At 61.4% G+C, this 18,084-nt stretch overlaps 1 protein-coding gene across 1 annotated transcript in view; it reads left to right on the top strand.

The window, feature by feature from the left end:
• Positions 1-17,718, top strand: part of GNAI2 (G protein subunit alpha i2) — a 60,828-nt gene extending 43,110 nt beyond the window's left edge. Inside the window, exons 2-9 of the mRNA XM_056805037.1 lie at positions 6,768-6,810; positions 8,035-8,176; positions 8,530-8,690; positions 11,181-11,309; positions 13,010-13,139; positions 13,472-13,625; positions 15,191-15,408; positions 15,597-17,718. Of these exons, the coding sequence (XP_056661015.1) occupies positions 6,768-6,810; positions 8,035-8,176; positions 8,530-8,690; positions 11,181-11,309; positions 13,010-13,139; positions 13,472-13,625; positions 15,191-15,381 (950 nt within the window). The 3' untranslated portion in view covers positions 15,382-15,408; positions 15,597-17,718. The remainder of the gene's footprint in view (positions 1-6,767; positions 6,811-8,034; positions 8,177-8,529; positions 8,691-11,180; positions 11,310-13,009; positions 13,140-13,471; positions 13,626-15,190; positions 15,409-15,596) is intronic.
• Positions 17,719-18,084: the final 366 nt, after the last annotated feature.

The following is an 18,084-nucleotide window of genomic DNA, read 5'->3' as shown; positions in this document are numbered from 1 at the left end:
CTCTCCTCTCTGTCTCTGTCTCTCTCTCTTCTCTGTCTCTCCTCTCTGTCTCTCTGTCTCTGTCCCTCTCTCTCTCTCTGTCTCTCTCTCTCTCTCTCTCTCTCTCTCTCTTTCTCCTCTCTCTCTCTCTCTGTCTCTCTGTCTTTTTCTCTTTCTCTCTCTGTATCTCTCTCTCTCTCACACACACACATATACATATAAATACATACATATATATATATAGGTAGGAACAGCCACAGAAACTCCCCGATTCCCAGAAACTCCCAATTAGCTGGCATTTAAAGGGCCGCTGTTTGGCCCCAAGGCTTTCAGTAGTCTTCAAACCATTCCCCATCCACTCCCTTGTCCCCCGTGGGGGCCACGTGGCAATTCCTGAGGCCAGCCAGGCCCCCCCCCCCCCGAGAATGGAGGGTGGGAGGGTGAGTCAGGCCTGGGCAGCCGCGGCTCTGTAGAAGCGGCGCCCCCGTACGAGGAGGAGCCAGGCTGGGGATGGGGGGAGGCAGAGGCAGAGCCGTTTCCTGGCCAATGCCAGACTATCGCGTAGTTCAGAGACCTCTTCTGGGGGGCTTCCTCTGCCCGGGAGGGCTCCCTCCCTGGGGGCACCACCATGAGTCGCTTCTGGCAACTTTTAAAATAGGAACGAAGAGGCCGGCTTGTAGATAGAAATCATCCCACGTGGGGCGGCTTTTCAGCGCACCCCTCCTCCTCCATTATGAAGTTTTCGGTGTGATGCCAGTTTGGGAGCCATCCCCGACGAGGAACGATCCCCCCAGATTGTACTCGCCCCCCCCCCCCCACGTCCCTCGGGCCACCACCTCCTAGTGTCTCCAGGCTGGCCTTGAACGTTGAGGGAGAGGCCCGGCTGGCCTCAGTCCTGGGGAGGCCGGCCGCGACTCAATAAGAATCCGTCACGTTTCCGTAACCGTTTACAGTCTCCAAACGCTTGTCTTGCGACAGCCGGATGTGTCGGTGATGCGGGGAGAGATCAGGGTCAGAGAGGTTCCGCTTCTCCCGAGGGGCCACCCAGCATTAGGCGTCGGAGCGGGGTCGAAGGCTTGTCCGACTTCTCTGGACCTCGCTTTCCCGGTGTGTGTGGCGAGGCCCATGGGGCCTGGGAATCCTGTGCGTCTACCCCGGGCTTCCATCGGAGCACTTTGAAGGGACGGGCGCTTGTTACGTGCCAGCACGCTTGCCCCTGTTAGAGCAGCCCCACTTGTTGGGCGGCCTTCCTGCAGGAAGCCAAGACGTGCCTCCCTGCCTCCTCTTAGCCCCGCCAGCCTTCTCCAGAGGACCTGGAGGTTCTTCCGGCCCAGGAAGCCTCCGATGGCTGTGCGTGCCTCGCTGGCACGGAGCACCCTGCACACGCAGCGCTCGCCCTCGCGTCCTCCCCTCCGGGCCCTCTGCAGTACCTTTTCCCCACCGGCTCTTTTTCCTTCAGCAAAAGGGATGCTTGTGCTTGGAAGACAGGTTAATTGGAGCCTCATCCTTGCTCTCCTCCTCTCGCCTCCTCCCCCAGGCGTGTGACTCCGCAGCCCCAGCATTAGACCTTTGGAGGGAAGGCTGGCTGGAAAGGGTTGCGGAGCGCCCGGGCCAAGTGGCCAGGAAGGGCCGCCTTCTCCCCTTCGCGCAGGCCCCTCTGGAGCTGGGCCGAAGAGCCGCTCTCCCAAGAAGAGGATCCGAGAGGGAGCGCAGATGAGCCGTCCTCGGGAGGGCCCGTCGCCCCCGCCCCTCCGGCCGGTTCTCTGGGAGGGAGGCTCGGCCCGTCCCGCTCTGCCTCCTCTGCGGCCCTGTGTGGACGGGCCGGCGTCCCTCCTCAGACCTGCTCGGGCTCGCACGGAGAGCCTCCGAGGCACCCCTGGCGCGGGGAGCCCTTGTCCGTGTCCCTCCGTGGCTCGAGGCGCTCCTTTTTCATCCGCGGTTCCTACGTAGAGGACGCGCGACCTCACGCTGCCTCGGTTTCCTCGATTCTAAAAGGCGCGGATCTGAGGAGGAGATGCTGTGTAAAGCGCGGCAGGCAGGCGGCCTAAGCCCCCGGGGGTGCCTCTCCCCATCCCCCTGCCCACAGGAAACCCGCTGCCCGGCCTCCTCGGGGCATCCCCCGCGCCTTCGGAGCTAGACTAGGGGGTTCGAGTCCATCCCAGCCCCGGAGAGACTCATTAAGCCCGGTTAGCCCCGCTGAGGGGGGGAGCAGAGGCTGTCCCCAGTGCCTGGGCGGCCGTTATGGGCGTGGTCATGAGAGATCCCGCGAGACCAGGAGGATTCGCTCATCAATGGGCTCCCCTTTCCGTCTGCTCTTTAAAGGCCCGACTTTCTGGCTTAGCCTCCACTCTAAGACACAAGGGGCGGGGGCTGGCGGCGGGGGGAAGTGACTTGCCCAGGGTCACTCCGCTCTCTTTCCCCATCTTCTCTCCCCCAGGCTGCTGCTGGGGGAGCGCCACGCCCTCATTTGGGTGGGTTCCCCTGTAGGATTCGGGGCTCCTTTCTCCGGGGGTCCCAGTTTCCTGAAAAGAGTATCAGGCCTCCGATCCAGAGACTCGGCCCAGACGGGCATGTCGGGAAAGTCACTGGAAAAGGGCGCCCGACTTTCCCATTCCCACGCCGGCCGGTCCTGCTTGCCATCGAGCGGGAGGAGGTGTCCCCAGGCGGCGGCAGGGGCTCCGTGCTCCGGCTGGAAGCGGGGAGAGTGCCGGGGGGCTGCCGGGGGCCTCCGGGTCTTCTGCTCCTGCTTTCGGGGAGGAGGGAGGGAGGAGGGAGGGAGGCAGCCGGGCGGTGCGGGGTGTTTGGGTGACAGTGTGGGTTTATTGTGCCTCTGGGTGAACAGTGAAGGGAAGCAGAGCGTGGTTGAATTGATGGGTTGAAAGGCGTTACCTCTGTCAGGGATGGGGTGAAGTCAGGTGGGATGGAAGGGAGCTCTGCTAGGAGGCTGGGCTGCGAGCGCCGCTCCGGGGGCTGCTGGGAGGCCGGCTCCCGGGGGACTTGCCCAAGGCCACCCAGGTGGGGACCAGCAGAGCCGGGCGTCCTCGCAGCTTCCTGGGCCCGCCCTGGGGGCTTCCAGAGAGGCGGGAGGGCTTTCCCAGCATTGAGAGCAGCTTGTCGCAGGCAGACTGAAGAAGGCCTTGAATGCCGGGCTGAGGAGGTCGCAGGGACCCACGAGGGGTTTGGAGCGGGGGGCGGCATGCGAGTCGGTGAACATCTGCTGCTCCTAGCGGAGGCTCTGCCAGGGTCTGCCCTCGGGGAGGTTGTGGTCTAGCAGAAAGGGCCCCCGAAATAACCCGACAGAGGCGCTGTCACGTGAGGCGTCACCCTTGGGGGCCGTTAAGGGCGTCGCGACACCTTTACTTAAGCAGGAACGCAGGGAGGAGCCTGAGGCGCGACGATCGCTGTCTGCTTGGGGGAGCAGAACTGAGGAAAGAAGGGGTCCATCTAGCCTTGGGGACGGGAGAGGGAGGCGGGGAGCCAGGCTGGCGAATGAGGCGGATCCCCCGCCCGTCCCTGTGACGGCGGGGAGGCAGGGAGGCCTGGAATCAGAAGTCGGGTGTCAGCCCCTCGCCTCAGTTTTCTCATCTGTGAAATGAGGGGACTGGATTCGCGGGCCGAGGGTTCGAGCACCCCACGGGGCTTGTTCCTTCCTCCATGGGGGGCTTTTGGATCCTCGGCGCTTAGCAGGGTGCCTCGGGGGTGGGAGCTGGATAACGGCCGATGGGCAGCCCAGGGGGAACGGGGGTCCCGTCCAGGATGGGGGGCGCACCTCTAAGAACTCTTCTGACCCGCACGGGCTCCGGGGAGTCGTGGGATCTCGGGAATCTCGCCGCCGTGCCGGGCACGTGGGAGACCGCCGGCGAGCCCCCTGGGAGAGGCACCCAATGAGCTCCAGACCGCCTGCTCTGAGGGGCCCCAGACCTGGCTTCCACCTGAGGCTACTTTCACAGACCTCAAAGCAAAGCCAGAGGCCGAGCCCCAGCGCCACCTGCAAGAGCGACTCCCCCAAGCCAGAAGTAGCCTGGGCCCGGAACGGGGGCTCTGGCCCAGCCCACTAGGAAGTAGGGAGACCTGAAATCTGAAGCCTCCGGCGGGTGCCTCGGTTTCCTCATCTGTAACAGAGGCCTCCCGGGCACGTGAAGAAACCTTTCCTCGACCCTGCAGTGCCAGAGGAGTGGGTCTGATCCTTGTTTTTTATAGTGGGCGCATTTCTTTCTTTCTTTCTTTTAGTTTTTTAGGATAATTTATTCTTTAGAATACAGTTGGAATCCCTCTCAGGCCCGAGGCCCAGAGGAAGCCAGGCCTCTGAACCCCTAAGACCTGTGTCCCCAGATCAATCCAGTCAGGCCTGTGGGATCACGAGGGGCTCCAAAGGGCCCTTTGGTAGAAACCCTTGCCGCCAGGCCTGACCTTTAACATGGAGGCGCAGAAAGAGCCCTGCACTGGGGGGCCAGAGGTCTGGGCTCCCGTGATTCTGGCTGACCTCAGCTGTGAACGCAGAGGGATCGGCAGCTGGGTCGCGCAGTGGCTGGAGCGCCAGGCCTGGCCTCGCCCTCGGCCCTCTATCTCGGAGCTGTGGCTGAGACAGAAAGCGGGCTTAGAGAGGACCCCAAGGGCCCGCGAAGCCGCTGCCAGAATCGCCCCTTCTTCCTCCTTAGGGGCCCGTGGGCTCCATTCCTGGGCCATGGGAGCACAAAGCTCCCTCCTGTGGGCCCCGGAGGTCCCGGGGAGGGAGGGCCGCAGAGCCTCTCTTGTTCGTCCAAGGCCACCCAGGAAGCGCGGCCGCCGAGCTGGGGATGCGGCGGGGGCTCCTGGGAGGGAGCCAAGAAGCCGGGCAGAGGACCAGGGAGCCCGGGAGGCCCGCGAGGCGGCCCCCACCCTCGGTGACGAGGGGAAAGGGGCCGGAAGCCAGGCAAGCCCGGCCACACCTCAGCTCCGAGTTCCTGCCATTGTGCTCGGGGAAGTCGCGGGGCAGAGCGTGCACTGCAGCTCTGGGCGGAGGTCCCCGCCGAGGGAGGAGTGGGACGCTTCCCCGGGTCATGGCTCCACCAGGGCCTGCGCCGGCCAGGGCGCTGCACCCAGGAGGCAGCACACGACAGGGCTTAGCACTGCGAGCTTCCGGGGACCTTCAGAGCCCACTGACAGAGGAGGAAAGAAAGGGACGCACGGACACACCGTGTGATACAGATAGGAAATGGTGTAGACGGGAAGCGGGGAGCCTGGCAGTGTGCTGGAAAGAGGCCTCGACGCGCAGGGTGAGGACCAGCATTTAAATCCTGCTCCTGCGGCTTCCTGCCTCCATTTCCTGCTCCGTGTCCGAGGTCCTCTCAGACACTGAAGATGGCTACCAAATGTTCGTCGTTTAAACTAAAAAGTCAAAGTCCCTTCTCGTTCCAATTCCTTTGGCTCAAACACAGGGCCTCCTCAAAGGCGTATTGGGGAAGGCTTCCTGGAGGAGGTGTGGACGTTGGGCCTTGAAGGCCGTGACAGATTTAGCCAGTGTGGCTTTGGCGGGAGGGCTGATGAGGTGGAAGAAAGAGACACGGTGAAGTCAGCTGTGCGGCAGGTCTGGTGCTGCGCGTCGGCCGCCTTTTGTTCCTGGTCGAGGGCCGGCGGGCATCGTTGTCGGGCCTGTTAGAGGAGCGGGAACAGGCCTGCTGGGTGGTTATAGCGAGTCGCCAGGGCGTGGGAGAGCCTTCTGGGAGCTGCTGCAGAGGGGGCAGAGCCAGGGCCCGGCCTCAGGCAATCTGAGCATGCTCTAATCCGAGGAGGAGGAGGAAGGGTCGGATTCCTTTCACGTTTTTATCATGTGTGTGATACGGACGTCGGCCTCAGCGTGGGAGCGGCGTGTTGTGTGAAAGCCCCCGGGGCCCCTCCACCTCGGGAAGGCGGGGAGGGAGAGAGCCCGAACCGCAAAATGTCAGAAAACAGTCGTCAAGCGCTGTTCCTGCAGGGGGCAGCTGGGTGGCTCGGGGGATGGAGAGCCAGGCCCAGAGACTCAGACACTTCCCAGCTGGGTGACCCTGGGCAAGTCACTTCACCCCCATGGCCCAACCCTGACCGCTCTTCTGCCTTGGAAGCGACACACAGTATTGATTCTAAGACGGAAGGCGAGGGTTTAAGAAAATTGTTCCTACCTGTCCTTGAGAAACCGTTTTTAGGTTTAAAACAAACACCCAGGAGCGGCAGCACCATTCATGGGCGGCCTCTCCGCTGGCGCGGGCTGCGGCCCTTCTCGCGGCTGCGTGAGGAGCAGCTGTTGGCCGGCTCCCAGAGAGGATTCTCATCCCACCTGGCACAGGGGGTCTGAGGGGCAGGGACGGGCCCGCTCAAGGGCCGTGCCCCCTCCAGAGGGCCTCGCTCTTACGTGCCAGCGCCCAGATACCTGATTCCATCCCAAAGGGCCGTCTTTGGGCTACGCCACGCAGCGCCATGGAGGGAGGGCAGCCGGGTCTGGAGGTGGGAGGCTCCGCTCTGGCCTCAGACACTTCCTGGCCGAGTGGCCCTGAGCAAGGCCCTTCGCCGCCGTTGCTTGGCCCTCGCCATTCTTCTGCCTTGGAACCCGTGCCGAGTATTGGCGCTAAGGCAGATGGCAGGGGTTTCGAGGAAGGGGAAGGCCAGGGACGTGTGCCCAGGGTTGGGTCGGTAGCGCCATAAGCAAGGCTGAGGAGCGTTGAGGCTCGGCGAACCGGGGAAGAGCCTCCTCCAGGGGGCCTGGCCCCCGCAGCTGTCGCGTCAGAGAGGCCCGGCTTTACCACATCACCAACCTGTTGCCCTTCCTTTCCCAGGTGCCGGAGAGTCCGGGAAGAGCACCATCGTCAAGCAGATGAAGTAAGTGGGGCCTCTGGGTACGAGGTGGCGAGAGGAGGGGCCCGAAGGTGAAGAGGGAGAGTCCGGGGATCGGAAGCGTGCCGTGACTGTGGGGAGGACGTCCAAAAGGGAGGGAAGAGTGAGGGGGCTCCGCGCTGGCGCCCCACGAGCCGGTGCCTTCCCTCGGGGTGCAGTTAGGCCCAGCTTGGAAGCTTAGGAGCCCAGCCTCGCGTCAGCCAGCGGCGAACCAGGCTGTGGACTCGGGACAGGCCGCTTGGCTTCTGCTCATTTCTCTGCAGACCTCCGTTTCTTCCTATGTAAAATAAGCGCTTTTTAAAGAAACGGCTGAATCCACTAAGAGCTCTGGATGGCGGGGACCCCTCTGTGGGGACGCTCCTGGGTCCTCAAGGCTCTTGACTTGCTCAGCCACTGTGTTCCCAGGGCCGCCCAGCCCTCTAGGGCTCAGCTCCGGGCTCCCCAGGGTGGAGGAACCCCGCCGGCCTGGCTCAAGCATGGGCCTTCTGGTCCGTCCCTCAGGGTGGGACCCCTAGGCCGGAACTCGCTCCTTTAGAAATCCAAAGATCTCCTCCTGTTCCACCCTAAAATCCATGGACTTCTCAGGCCTTGCTCTGGAGTTGAGAGAGGAGGAACCTGAGACCCGGCATGGGGCAGTGACTTGTCCAGGGTCACACAACCCGCTTTTAGGAGAGCTGGGGCCAGAGCCCACCCTTCCCCACCTCACACAGGCCTCGGAAGGCCACCTAGGAGCTCGCTCCCAAAGATCGTGCCTCTGCCCAGATCCGCCCCTGAGCGGGAACAGGAGCTCCTATCTCAAAACTCAGGCCTTGCAGCACTGGCCCAGAGGTGTAGGGTTAGTGAGTAGCAGGGCTGGGATTTGAACCTGGGTCCATTAGGGAGGACGTCGGAGGCCTGGGAAGGAGCCTGGGCCTGCTCGCCTCACCCCTTCCCTCCCCTCCCCTCCAGGAGTCCTCTTGGGGCTCCTGGTCAGGGACAGGGCATCCAAGGCTGACCCGAGGAGCCCAGGGCCGAGGGCAGCTCTCTGCTAACTTCTCAGCCTCCGCTTCCTCCTCCTCTTTCCCCTTTCTGGTGAATTGGGGGGACGGCCTGTGTAGGGCCCAAGGCACGGGGGTGTCCTGAGGCTCTAAAAAGACTTTGTGGGCCCGAGAGTCCCTCCTGAGAGGCCTGCCCAGCCCCGCACGCGTCTCCCCTCTTCCCTCCCCGCAGGATCATTCACGAGGACGGCTACTCCGAGGAGGAGTGCCGGCAGTACAAGGCTGTGGTGTACAGCAACACCATCCAGTCCATCATGGCCATCATCAAAGCCATGGGCAACCTGCAGATCGACTTCGGGGATCCCTCCAGAGCGGTACGTCCCGGGCGGGGGGGGGGGGGGCAGGCTTGGCCCCGGCTGGCCCCCGCGGGGGGCTCCCCCTCTGGACCTTTGTAAAGCAGGTTCAAGTAGAGACTGAACGGAATGACCCCAGTTCCCTCCCAGCTTGGAAAGTCTATGACTCTCACCCCCTGGCTGTACACATGGAGAAACTGAGGCCCGGGGAAGCGGCAGGACTTTGTCCAGGCGCCCGCCGGCCCTTCACAAAGCCACTTCCCGTTCTCTGCGGCTTTCTGGCCGAGGCGCTTCTCTCCAACCCCTTGGGAGGCAGGGACTCCATCTTACAGACAGGGAAACTGAGTCCGCTGACCCCAGCGCTCTGTCCCCAGGATGATGCCCGCCAGCTGTTCGCCCTGTCCTGTACCGCAGAGGAGCAGGGCATCATGCCCGACGACCTGGCCAGCGTGATCCGGAGGCTGTGGTCGGACGACGGCGTGCAGGCCTGCTTCGGCCGCTCCCGGGAGTACCAGCTCAACGACTCGGCTGCCTAGTGAGTGGGGCGCGGGCGGGGGGGCGCAACGTCCCCGGGACACGCTCCCAGACGGGGGGGGGGGCCAGGCCCCCCGCTCTCCCCTCACCGGTCATTCCCATTGCTTGGGGGAGAGACCGGCCCTAAGACAGTCCCCAGCTACACTCCCGATCCCACACAGAGGGAGGCCGCAGAGTGTGGTCAGTGTGGGGGAAGAGGGGCGTCCCTGTGCAGGGCTTCCCATCCTTCTTGATGAAGGAAGGGCTCCCCACACCAGCCCGCCGCTGTGCCCACCCCTCCGTCTGGGAGCCCGTCTGCCCGGCCTGGCTCTGGCCTCTGGGCGGGCTCCACAGGAAGCCTGGGAGAGCCGGACAAGACATCCCCCCTCCCTTCTGGAGAGGACTCATGTGGGAGGGAATAAGCCTGGCACCGTGCTACGGGCTTCCTGCCAGGGCGGCCGAGGGGGTCTTCAGAGCATCGTCCCTGAGATCTGCGGTCCCTGGGGCCAGGCGCGGGGGACCCCAGGGCCCCTCTCGGCCGGCTTGGGCCTTTCCTCATCTCCAGATAAATGTTGAGGCTCCCTGGGAAAGCGTGCCGGGGTGCGGGCCCTCGCAGTCCCTGGGATTTGCCCGCTTCTCCCCCACGCATTCTCGGAGCTGTTCGGCCTCGGATGGAGCTGGGGAGATGCCCCCTAGCGATTGAGGGGGGCACGTGGTCCGCAGGGAAGGGGTGGCGCTGCTCCGTCGACCACCAAGCTGCAGGGAGACGGGAGGGAGCACCCCTTTATTCAGCACCTCCTGGGTGCCTGGCACTGTTTTATGGTGACCTTATTTGATCTTTACCACAACCCTGGGGCCTTGGTGCGGACAGCATCCCCATTGTACAGAAGAGGAGGCAGAGGCGAGGGGACTTGCCCAGGGCCACACAGCCCCAAGTGTCTTGGTTGAATTTGAAGGGTCTTCCTGCCTCCAGGCCCAGCACTCTGCACTCCCCCCGGCTGCCAGAGAAAGATGGGGAGGCCAAGCCTGGACAGACAGACAGGCTGTCCCAGTGTGAAACTCCTTGCAGGCCTGCCACTGGGCCCTGGCAAAGTCGCACCAATGCCCCAGCGATGGAGCTGCGAGGCCAGCCTCCTGCCTCCTGCCCCCTGCTCCCCATCCCAGGATGCTTTGGGGCACGCGTTCTTAACAAAGCAAACAAGGGGGGCAGCCGGGGGGCACAGAGGACAGAGGGCAGAGTCAGAAGGTCTGCACTAAGACAGAAAGTAAAGGTTTAAAGCACGTTCGGCTGCCCAGGTCAGTGACTTCATCTGTCAAACAGGGCCAGTGTGTAAGCTGCAAGGGGGGAGAGGGAGCCCACGCTGATGACGATGAAATCACCCTCCCCTAGGGCAGGCTGAGGGCGGGGTCTGCACCCCCATCCCTCCGGGACAGGGTCGGGTCAGGGCCCCAAGAATGTGTGGAATTGTTGGATTCAGAGATGGGAAGGAGCCCTGGGGATCTCCCGGTCCAACCCACCTATTTTTAGGTGAGGAAATTGAGGCTGGGGGTGAAGGAAAGACTTTCTATGGGTGACACAGTGAGTGGCAGAGCCCGAACCAGCTGTCCCAGCTCACTGTCCAGAGCGCTCGGCCCCGTGGCGCCGTCTCCCTGGCCTCTTGCCCCTTGTTCAGGCCCTGCTCCGGCCCCGGCGCCCGCACCCAGGAGAGGCTCTGAGCCAGCCCTGTTGGAGCATCCAGGGCTCCAGCCGGGCCTTCTTCCTGCTCAGCCCCCAGCCGGCAGCTGTTGCCCGTAAGGTGTTTTGCACTAATGAGAGAGGAGCTTTGTTAATTAGCGGGTAAAAGGGAGCCGGCCCTGGGGAACAGGTGTCCGCCCTCCTCCTCCCACCGGGCTGGCAGCGCCGGGCACACCAGGAGCCCACCCTGCGCCTGTCTGGGAAGCTCCGAGCGGCTAATTGCCAGATTACAGGCGGAGAATTCCCCGATTAGCCCAGCTAATGGCTCTAAGCCGCCTGCTCGCTCTAACCCATTTATGCGGCGAAGGCACGGTGCAGCCCACGCTGGGCTGGCCGGGCAGCCGGAAGGACGCAGCTTTTCTTCCCCAGGCAGCCCTTCCCGGTGTGGAAGGGGCTGTCCTCACCCAGAAGCCCCTCCCCAGGCTGAAGGGAGGAAAGTACATGGCTGTGCTTGCTGCCAAGGCCAATAGGAGGCCGGCCACAGGCATTGGTGCCCCTGGCAGGGCCAGCCACCTCAGCAAACATGTCCCCAGCCCCTGGGGCGTTGATTCTGTTCCTTTGGACTTCATTTTCCTCTGCTTAAAACGTTGGCCTTTAGAAGGCTGGAGGTACAAGCCTGCCCCAGCTCCCTCTTAGGGCATGGCACGGCCAGGTTCCGAGGGGTGCAGGCTGGGGAAGGCCACCAGGAACTGCTGAAGCAACAAGTGGGGGGACGATGGGGGTCTGTGCCTGCCCCAGGACCTCCCCGCCTAACCCTTCCCTCTTCTCACCCCCCAGCTATCTGAATGACCTGGAGAGGATATCTCGGTCTGACTACATCCCCACTCAGCAGGACGTGCTGAGAACCCGTGTGAAGACTACCGGCATTGTGGAGACTCACTTCACCTTCAAAGATCTGCACTTCAAGTAAGTGTCTAAAACTGGGAAGAGATAAAGCCAAAAAAGAAAGCTCAGCCCAGCTCTGCCATAGAGTGGATAAGGGAGTGGCCAAGAGCTACTGTCATAGGATGAGGGTCAGAGGCTGCCAAGTCCCCCGGGGGGGCTCAGGGCAGAGACTCTTCCCCCTCCCCATCCTGCCTGGCCTCCAAGCCTCACATATCGGGGTCAGGGAAGGTGAGTCAGCCTAGAAAAAGATGAGAAGACCTGCCAGCTGTCTCCCTTCATGGCTGAAAACATACATAATTGAGATAATCCAGAGAGAAACCATGGGGCAGAGTAGGTATGACTGGTTCAAATCCCACTTCTGACACTTGCTGTCCCAGTGGCTGTCCGCTGCAGGCCTCACTTCTGTGTACCAATAAAAGCATAGGTTTAGGCCCTTGTCCAGCCCTTTCAGGTTTGCAGAGGCCATTTTGCATGCTGTCTCCTGGGTCCTCCCAGCCATCCAAGGGGGTGGGTGCTCGAATTATCCCCATTTTACAGTTGAAGAAATAGAGGCCGAGAGACAGGTTAGGTGATTTACCCACGGTCACACACACCCAGTAAGGATCCAAGGTGGAATTTAACCCCAAGTCCAGCGCCTTAGCTGTTCTGCCTCCAGAGAAGATGCCCTTTGTGGTACTTATAGCCTGGGAGGGGGGTGTAAAGCGCCATGTACAGTACAAAGTACTGTAAGAGGGGCCCATCCTTAGGAGAAGAGGTAGCTTCTGGATTGGGCTTTTTAAAAGAGTGGGTGAGTCACTGGGTGACTCAGTAGAGGGGGGGGGCCTGGGTTCAAATCTGGCTTCAGACACTTCCTAGCAGTGTGATCCTGACCAAGCCACTTAACCCTGCTGGCCTAGCCCTTGCCCCTCTGTCATAGTGTTACTAAGTCAGAAAGGAAAGGGTTTAAAAAATGAAGAGGGCGGTAGTCATCCAGCAGTGGACAAGAAAGGGGGCATTCCAGGAGCGGGAACCCTATTAAAGACATCTGGGCAGAGGCTGTAGCTTCTGGGATGCAAAGATCATGTCCCGGTGGGCCAGGCTACCTGCCCCTGGGCAGAGGGCGCTCCAGCCAGACTGCAGCTGGTCCAGGTTACAGCTAGGTGGAGTTGGAGGATCGGGCTTGGCCCCTAGCCAGGAGGCCCTTTCCCAGACCTGGGCTTTTCCTTTCCCTTTTCTGGTTTTTTAAACCTTGACCTGGTCTTAGGATCAGTACTGGGTGTTGATTCTGAGGGAGAAGAGCAGGGAGGGCTGCAATGGGGGTTAAGTGACTTGCCCAGGGTCACACAGATAGGTATCTGAGGCCGCATTTGAACTCAGGACCTCGGGCTCTAGGCCTGGCTTTATCCGCAGAGGCAGATCCCAGCTTTTCTGTACAGGCGCCCCAGATAGCTCCTTTCCTGGGGGCCCGGGGCCTGCAAGGGTTCTGGTCATGCTCAGGTGGGACAGCGGGGCTGCTGCCCTGATGCAGGAGCCCCTCCCCCCATCCGCAGCCCGGTGCTGGTGGGGAGGGTGTCTTCAGGGAGCTGGCAGCTCCGCCTGTGGCACAGCTTAGCCTCAAGGCAAGGCAAGCTTAGAGGCTCCCCGGGGTCTCCTAAGCGTCTCCTCCTTGGACATGTTGGGTCCAGGCTGGGGGTGGGGGGTCTGGCTCAGGAGCCTGGGCTGACCCAGCCCTGGTCCTGCAGGATGTTCGACGTGGGCGGTCAGCGGTCCGAACGGAAGAAGTGGATCCACTGCTTCGAGGGGGTGACAGCCATCATTTTCTGCGTGGCCCTGAGCGCCTACGACCTGGTCCTGGCCGAGGATGAGGAGATGGTATGGCTGGCCCTTCCCCCTCCCCTCCCATGAGCCTCAGGGTCCCCGTGCTGGGGGAGCCCATCCATCTGCCCATTGATGCCGAGAGCGCGCTTCGCTGGGTGGACGAGCAATCCCGGAGAACAGATAGAAGGGGTGGGCAGCGCCCAGGCTAAATGGCCCCAGCTCTGTTCTCTCCCACCCCCCTTGGGTCCTATAGGAGGGCCCCCATCGCTTGACCAACCGGATCCCCCTTGGCTGGGGCCTCCTAGGCCCCGCCCTCCCTGGCCTGGCTCCTCCCTCCGTGCTCCACCTCCCTGGCCCCTCCCTAACCTCCTTCCTGCCCTCCCCAGAACCGCATGCATGAGAGCATGAAGCTCTTCGACAGCATCTGCAACAACAAGTGGTTCACAGACACATCCATCATCCTCTTCCTCAACAAGAAGGACCTGTTTGAGGAGAAGATCACCCACAGCCCCCTCACCATCTGCTTCCCCGAGTATGCAGGTACGAGGCCCAGCGGTGCCCGGGCGCCCCCTGCTGGAGGCGGGGAGAATGACGGGCAGCCGCAGCCCCTCCCTCCCTCCTGTCTGTCCCAGAGAGGCGGGGCCTCAAGAAGCTCCTGGGAGGGGGCGGGGCCCAGCTGGGCCGAGGGTGGAGAGGGGAGGAAGCGGGAAAGGGGCGGCCAGATGGAAAAAGAGGATCTGACAAGGTGGTCGGAAGCTATTCCAGCCCCAAACCTGGCCCTTTCTCTAAGCCCCCATTCCCCAGCACCCCTTTGAAAATGAATACTCCTGGGAAAAACCAGGGCCCTGAAAGGGCCCCCCACCTCCCCTCTTCACTCTCTCTGCCCAGACCCCCTCCCCCCACCTGGGGCTCACCCGGGTTCCCCTTCTGGAGCTTTATGAGTGGCTGGGCACAAAGGGACACTGGAATAGCCTCAGCTCCCAGCCTGAGACACTTCCCCTGGCGGTGAGGAGGGCGGCCTGGCCCAGGCTCCGAGGGGGCTCGGACGGCTCTCTCCCGGCCTAGCGTCAGGGGATGGGAGGCAGAAAGGCCCCGAGATCTAGGCCAGCCCCATCCTTTTCTGGAGGCCCATAGACGGGCAAAGGCTGGGTAAGCAGGGTCACCCTCAGGTTTGGAGCCAGGTCGGCGCTCTACCCACGGAGCCACCCTGCCGCGCGCTCTTAGCAGAGTTTATTTCTTTTTAAGCCCTTGTCTGTCTTGGAATCCAGCCTGGGTGCCACTTCTGGGGCTGGGCAGCGGGGCTAAGGGACTCCAGGCCTGGCCCACTCTGGGCTTCTCCAGGGACATCTCCCAAAGCCCCGGCCTGAATTAAAGCTCTCCCCGGCCCAGGGCAGCCCCAGAGAAGTCCTCCTGAGTGGGCATCAGACAGAAAGCCCGGTCTTTGGCTGCTGCCATTTGGCCAGTCAGACCTGGCCGGGCTGGCGTTTCCTCCAACCCCCGAGACGTGAGGGGACGGTCTGCTGAAAGCTCGGCAAAGGCGCCCGGCTTTGCCACCATCTCCCTCGAGCCGTGGGGAGAAGGCCCCGAGCGAGACACGGACTTTGGTGCTTAGAGCTGAGCACAATCCCCCACAAGGCCGTGCAAGGAGCCGTCCGCTGGGGCTGCCCCAGCACAGTCCCCCACAGGGCTGTGCGAGGAGCCGTCCGCCAGGGCCGCCCCAGACCCCGAGGGGCCCGGCTCAGCACGGTCCCCCACAGGGCCATTCGAGGAGCCGTCCGCCAGGGCTGCCCCAGACCCCGAGGGGCCCTGGCTCGCAGCCTTGGGGCTGCTGGGCTCGGCGTCCTGGGATCAAGCTGTGGAGGCCCTGGTGCCTCGGCTTCCCTGAGAGCAGTCCAGGCCCTGATCAGGCCCAGAAAGCAGGAGCTGCCCGAGAGGTGCCTGTTTTGGCCTTTGCCCAGGATGGCTCCACAGGGCTTTCTTCTCCCCATTTCCCCTTTCCTTGCCGGCCGGCCTCCCCGTGGCAGAGGCAGAGCCGGGCCCAGGAGGCAGGGAGGCTGGATGCCAGGGGCCCGGTGTGCCCAGCCTCCATCCCCACCTCTCCTCAGGGGCAAATAAGTATGACGAGGCAGCCAGCTACATCCAGAGCAAATTCGAGGACCTGAACAAGCGGAAGGACACCAAGGAGATCTACACGCACTTCACGTGCGCCACCGACACCAAGAACGTACAGTTCGTGTTCGATGCCGTCACCGACGTCATCATCAAAAACAACCTGAAGGACTGCGGCCTCTTCTGAGCGGCGGCCGAGGGCCGGTGGGTGGAGGTGAGAGACGCTGTGGGGGCGGGGCTGGGGGAGCCTGGGAAGGGTCCTGGCTGCAGGGGGCCTCAGCCTCCCCTCCCACATCCCAGTAACCAGGCAGCGGCAGGCCAGGGCCGGAGGGATGGGCAGAGGCTTTGTTTGGGGGGCCCCCACCCCCAGGCCTCCCTGATCTCCACCCCCCACTCCCCCAGGACCGCTGGAACAGGAGGAGGATGCAGACAGAACCCAGGACGGACAGACAGATGTGCTGTCAGAGCGACTCCCACTTCTCCCCCAGGCTCCTCCCTCTCCCTCTGTGGTTCCAAGTTTCCGTTTCTTCCCCACCTAACAAAGAGACTTTGAGGGGGGAAGGCATCGCCCCGAGGCGCCCCCCAGCCCTGCCCCCCCAGCCCCTCCCTCCGCTGGCCCTGGCCGCCTGCTGGTTTCTCTTCTCTTCTTCTGTGTTGGGGGAGGGTTTGTGGTAAAGGAGACCCCGTATTCCTCTGGCCCCTCCGCCTTGCCAGGAGCCCTTCCAGGATAAAGCACAAACTGGCCCCGAGCAGGACGCGACACCGACGACAACATTCCTTAGCCCAGGCGTCCCGAAGCTCCTCTCTGCTTTTCTTGGGCCTCTGTGTGTGTGTGTGTTTTTTAAATAGAAAACAGAACTTTAGGGACCTTTATAGAGAGACTATTTAAACCTGTCCGTCCTCTGGCTGCGTCGTCCGACCCGTGCTGACCACCTCCTCCGGGGGAGCCCGTGCCTTGGCTGGCTGTCTGTCTGTCTGTTTACACCTGTCTCTCATCGCTTGCTCTGGCCCCGGGGGCTGCCGGGGGCCTTGGCCTGGCCTCTGGCCGGCCCTGCCCGCTTCTCCTCCATCCCACCCCCAACAAAGGTCTCCAAAGGGCTAAGTCTCAGTCTACTGCCAACGTCCCCGGGGCTTCTCCTCTCTCCCGTCGGCTCCATTAACTGTAGCTCCCTAGCGCTAACTCTAGGAAAGGCCGCTGCCAGGAGGGACCGTCTCATCCCCATCCTCAGCCCCGACCCTGCCCAGGCCCCAGAGTCAACAGCATCGGATGCCTCCTCGCTTTTTTCACACGTTTTATCAAATTGTTCACCTGGTTTGAAATAATAAAATGTAGAAAGAAAAAAGCCCGGCCTGCTCCGAGTCTTCCTCCTTCGTCTGGGAAGTGGGGGCAGCGGAGCAGGGAGGGAAGCCCCAAACATCACCCTTGAACCGGTCGATGGGGAAGACAACGCTGTTGCCTGGGCACAAAGCCCAAACAAGTCTGTAGGGCTGCGCCTCCCTCCCAAAGCTGCCCGTGTTCGTTTTTAGACGATTCGTCCTTGCGTTGGGCTTCATGCTGCCCACAAAGGCCACGGCATAGATCCGAGATTCTAGGGGCCCCTTTCTAACTCGGATCCCATAATTCTTTTTTTAATCCCTTGCTCTCTGCTTTAGGGTTAAGACTCTGTGTTGCTTCCAAGTTAGAAGAGCACTACAGGATGGGCAAGGGGTGGAAAGTGACTTGCTCAGGGTCACCCAGCTAGGAAATGCCTTCTTTCCATTCCTTTTTTCTTTAAAAATAACTCTTACTTCTGCCTTAGAATCAATACTATGTATTGGTTCCAAAGGAGAAGAGCTACGCAGTGGGGGCTAAGTGACTTGCCCAGGGTCACCCAGCTAGGAAATTGTCTGAGATCAAACTTGAACCCAGGACCTCCCGTCCCTAGGGCTGGCTCTCAATCCACCGAGCCACCCAGCTGCCTCCCGTTTGGGTGTCTTTTAGCAGAAACTGAATGATCTCTTGTTCAGCGTGTTGCAGATTACAGTTCTTTTACCGCAGGAATTGTGCCAGAGTCCGTCTTCCCAACTCGGGTTGGGATGCTATTCTTGGTAGTGGTGAGGGGCTCAGCAATCAGACCCCCACCAGTTAGTCCTCGCAGTGTCCGAGTCTGTCATTTGCTGAGCCTCTCACACAAGCTCAAAGCCTCCCCACTTATCCCGAAGATCAGCTCCTTTTTTGGCCACACGTTTAGGTCTTTCCAGCCCAAACACATTCTCCTTAATGGGAAAAGAAAAGCAAAATCAAGATGCAGAGAGTTTTGCCTCTTCTCCATCACCAGTTATTGTTCCATCCCCCTGCCAGCTGCCATCCTATTCCTTCTTTGATCTTGCTGGTTTTCTCCCAAATAGCTTTTTTTAATTATTTTATTTCAATGAAAATCTGCCCCTTCTCCCTCCATGGCTGAGAAAGCTTCAATTTTTTTTATGTTTCTTTCTGTTTAACCTCAGTGTTATTTTTTAATTAAAATGTGTTCAACCCCCAAAACATCTGCCTTCTCTTTCTCCCAGTCCCATCCCTCTCAGTCGAGAAACAAAGACAAAAGCCCTGTTACAAACATGTGTAGACAAGTAGGACGAATTCCCCACATTCACCGTGTCCAGCGCGTCTTCGTCCAGAGGTGGGAAGCCGGTTTCGCCAGGAGGGCTTTGGAATCAGTTTGTTCTCAGGGTCCTTCTGTCAATCTCCAAACACTCTGAGCTTCAGCTCAATTTGGGGATCAAGAAGATGAGAAGTGAATAATAAGAGCCGGTATTTCTGTTGTTTTAAGGCTCACTGATTGGACAAGCATCTATCTAGTTCAGCTGGGAAGGGAAAGGGAGAACATGGCAGAGATGGAGACGGGAGGAAGGG

The sequence above is a fragment of the Monodelphis domestica genome, chromosome 7, assembly GCF_027887165.1.
Source record: "Monodelphis domestica isolate mMonDom1 chromosome 7, mMonDom1.pri, whole genome shotgun sequence".
Taxonomy (NCBI): domain Eukaryota; kingdom Metazoa; phylum Chordata; class Mammalia; order Didelphimorphia; family Didelphidae; genus Monodelphis; species Monodelphis domestica.
This window is presented reverse-complemented; position numbering and strand designations above follow the sequence as displayed.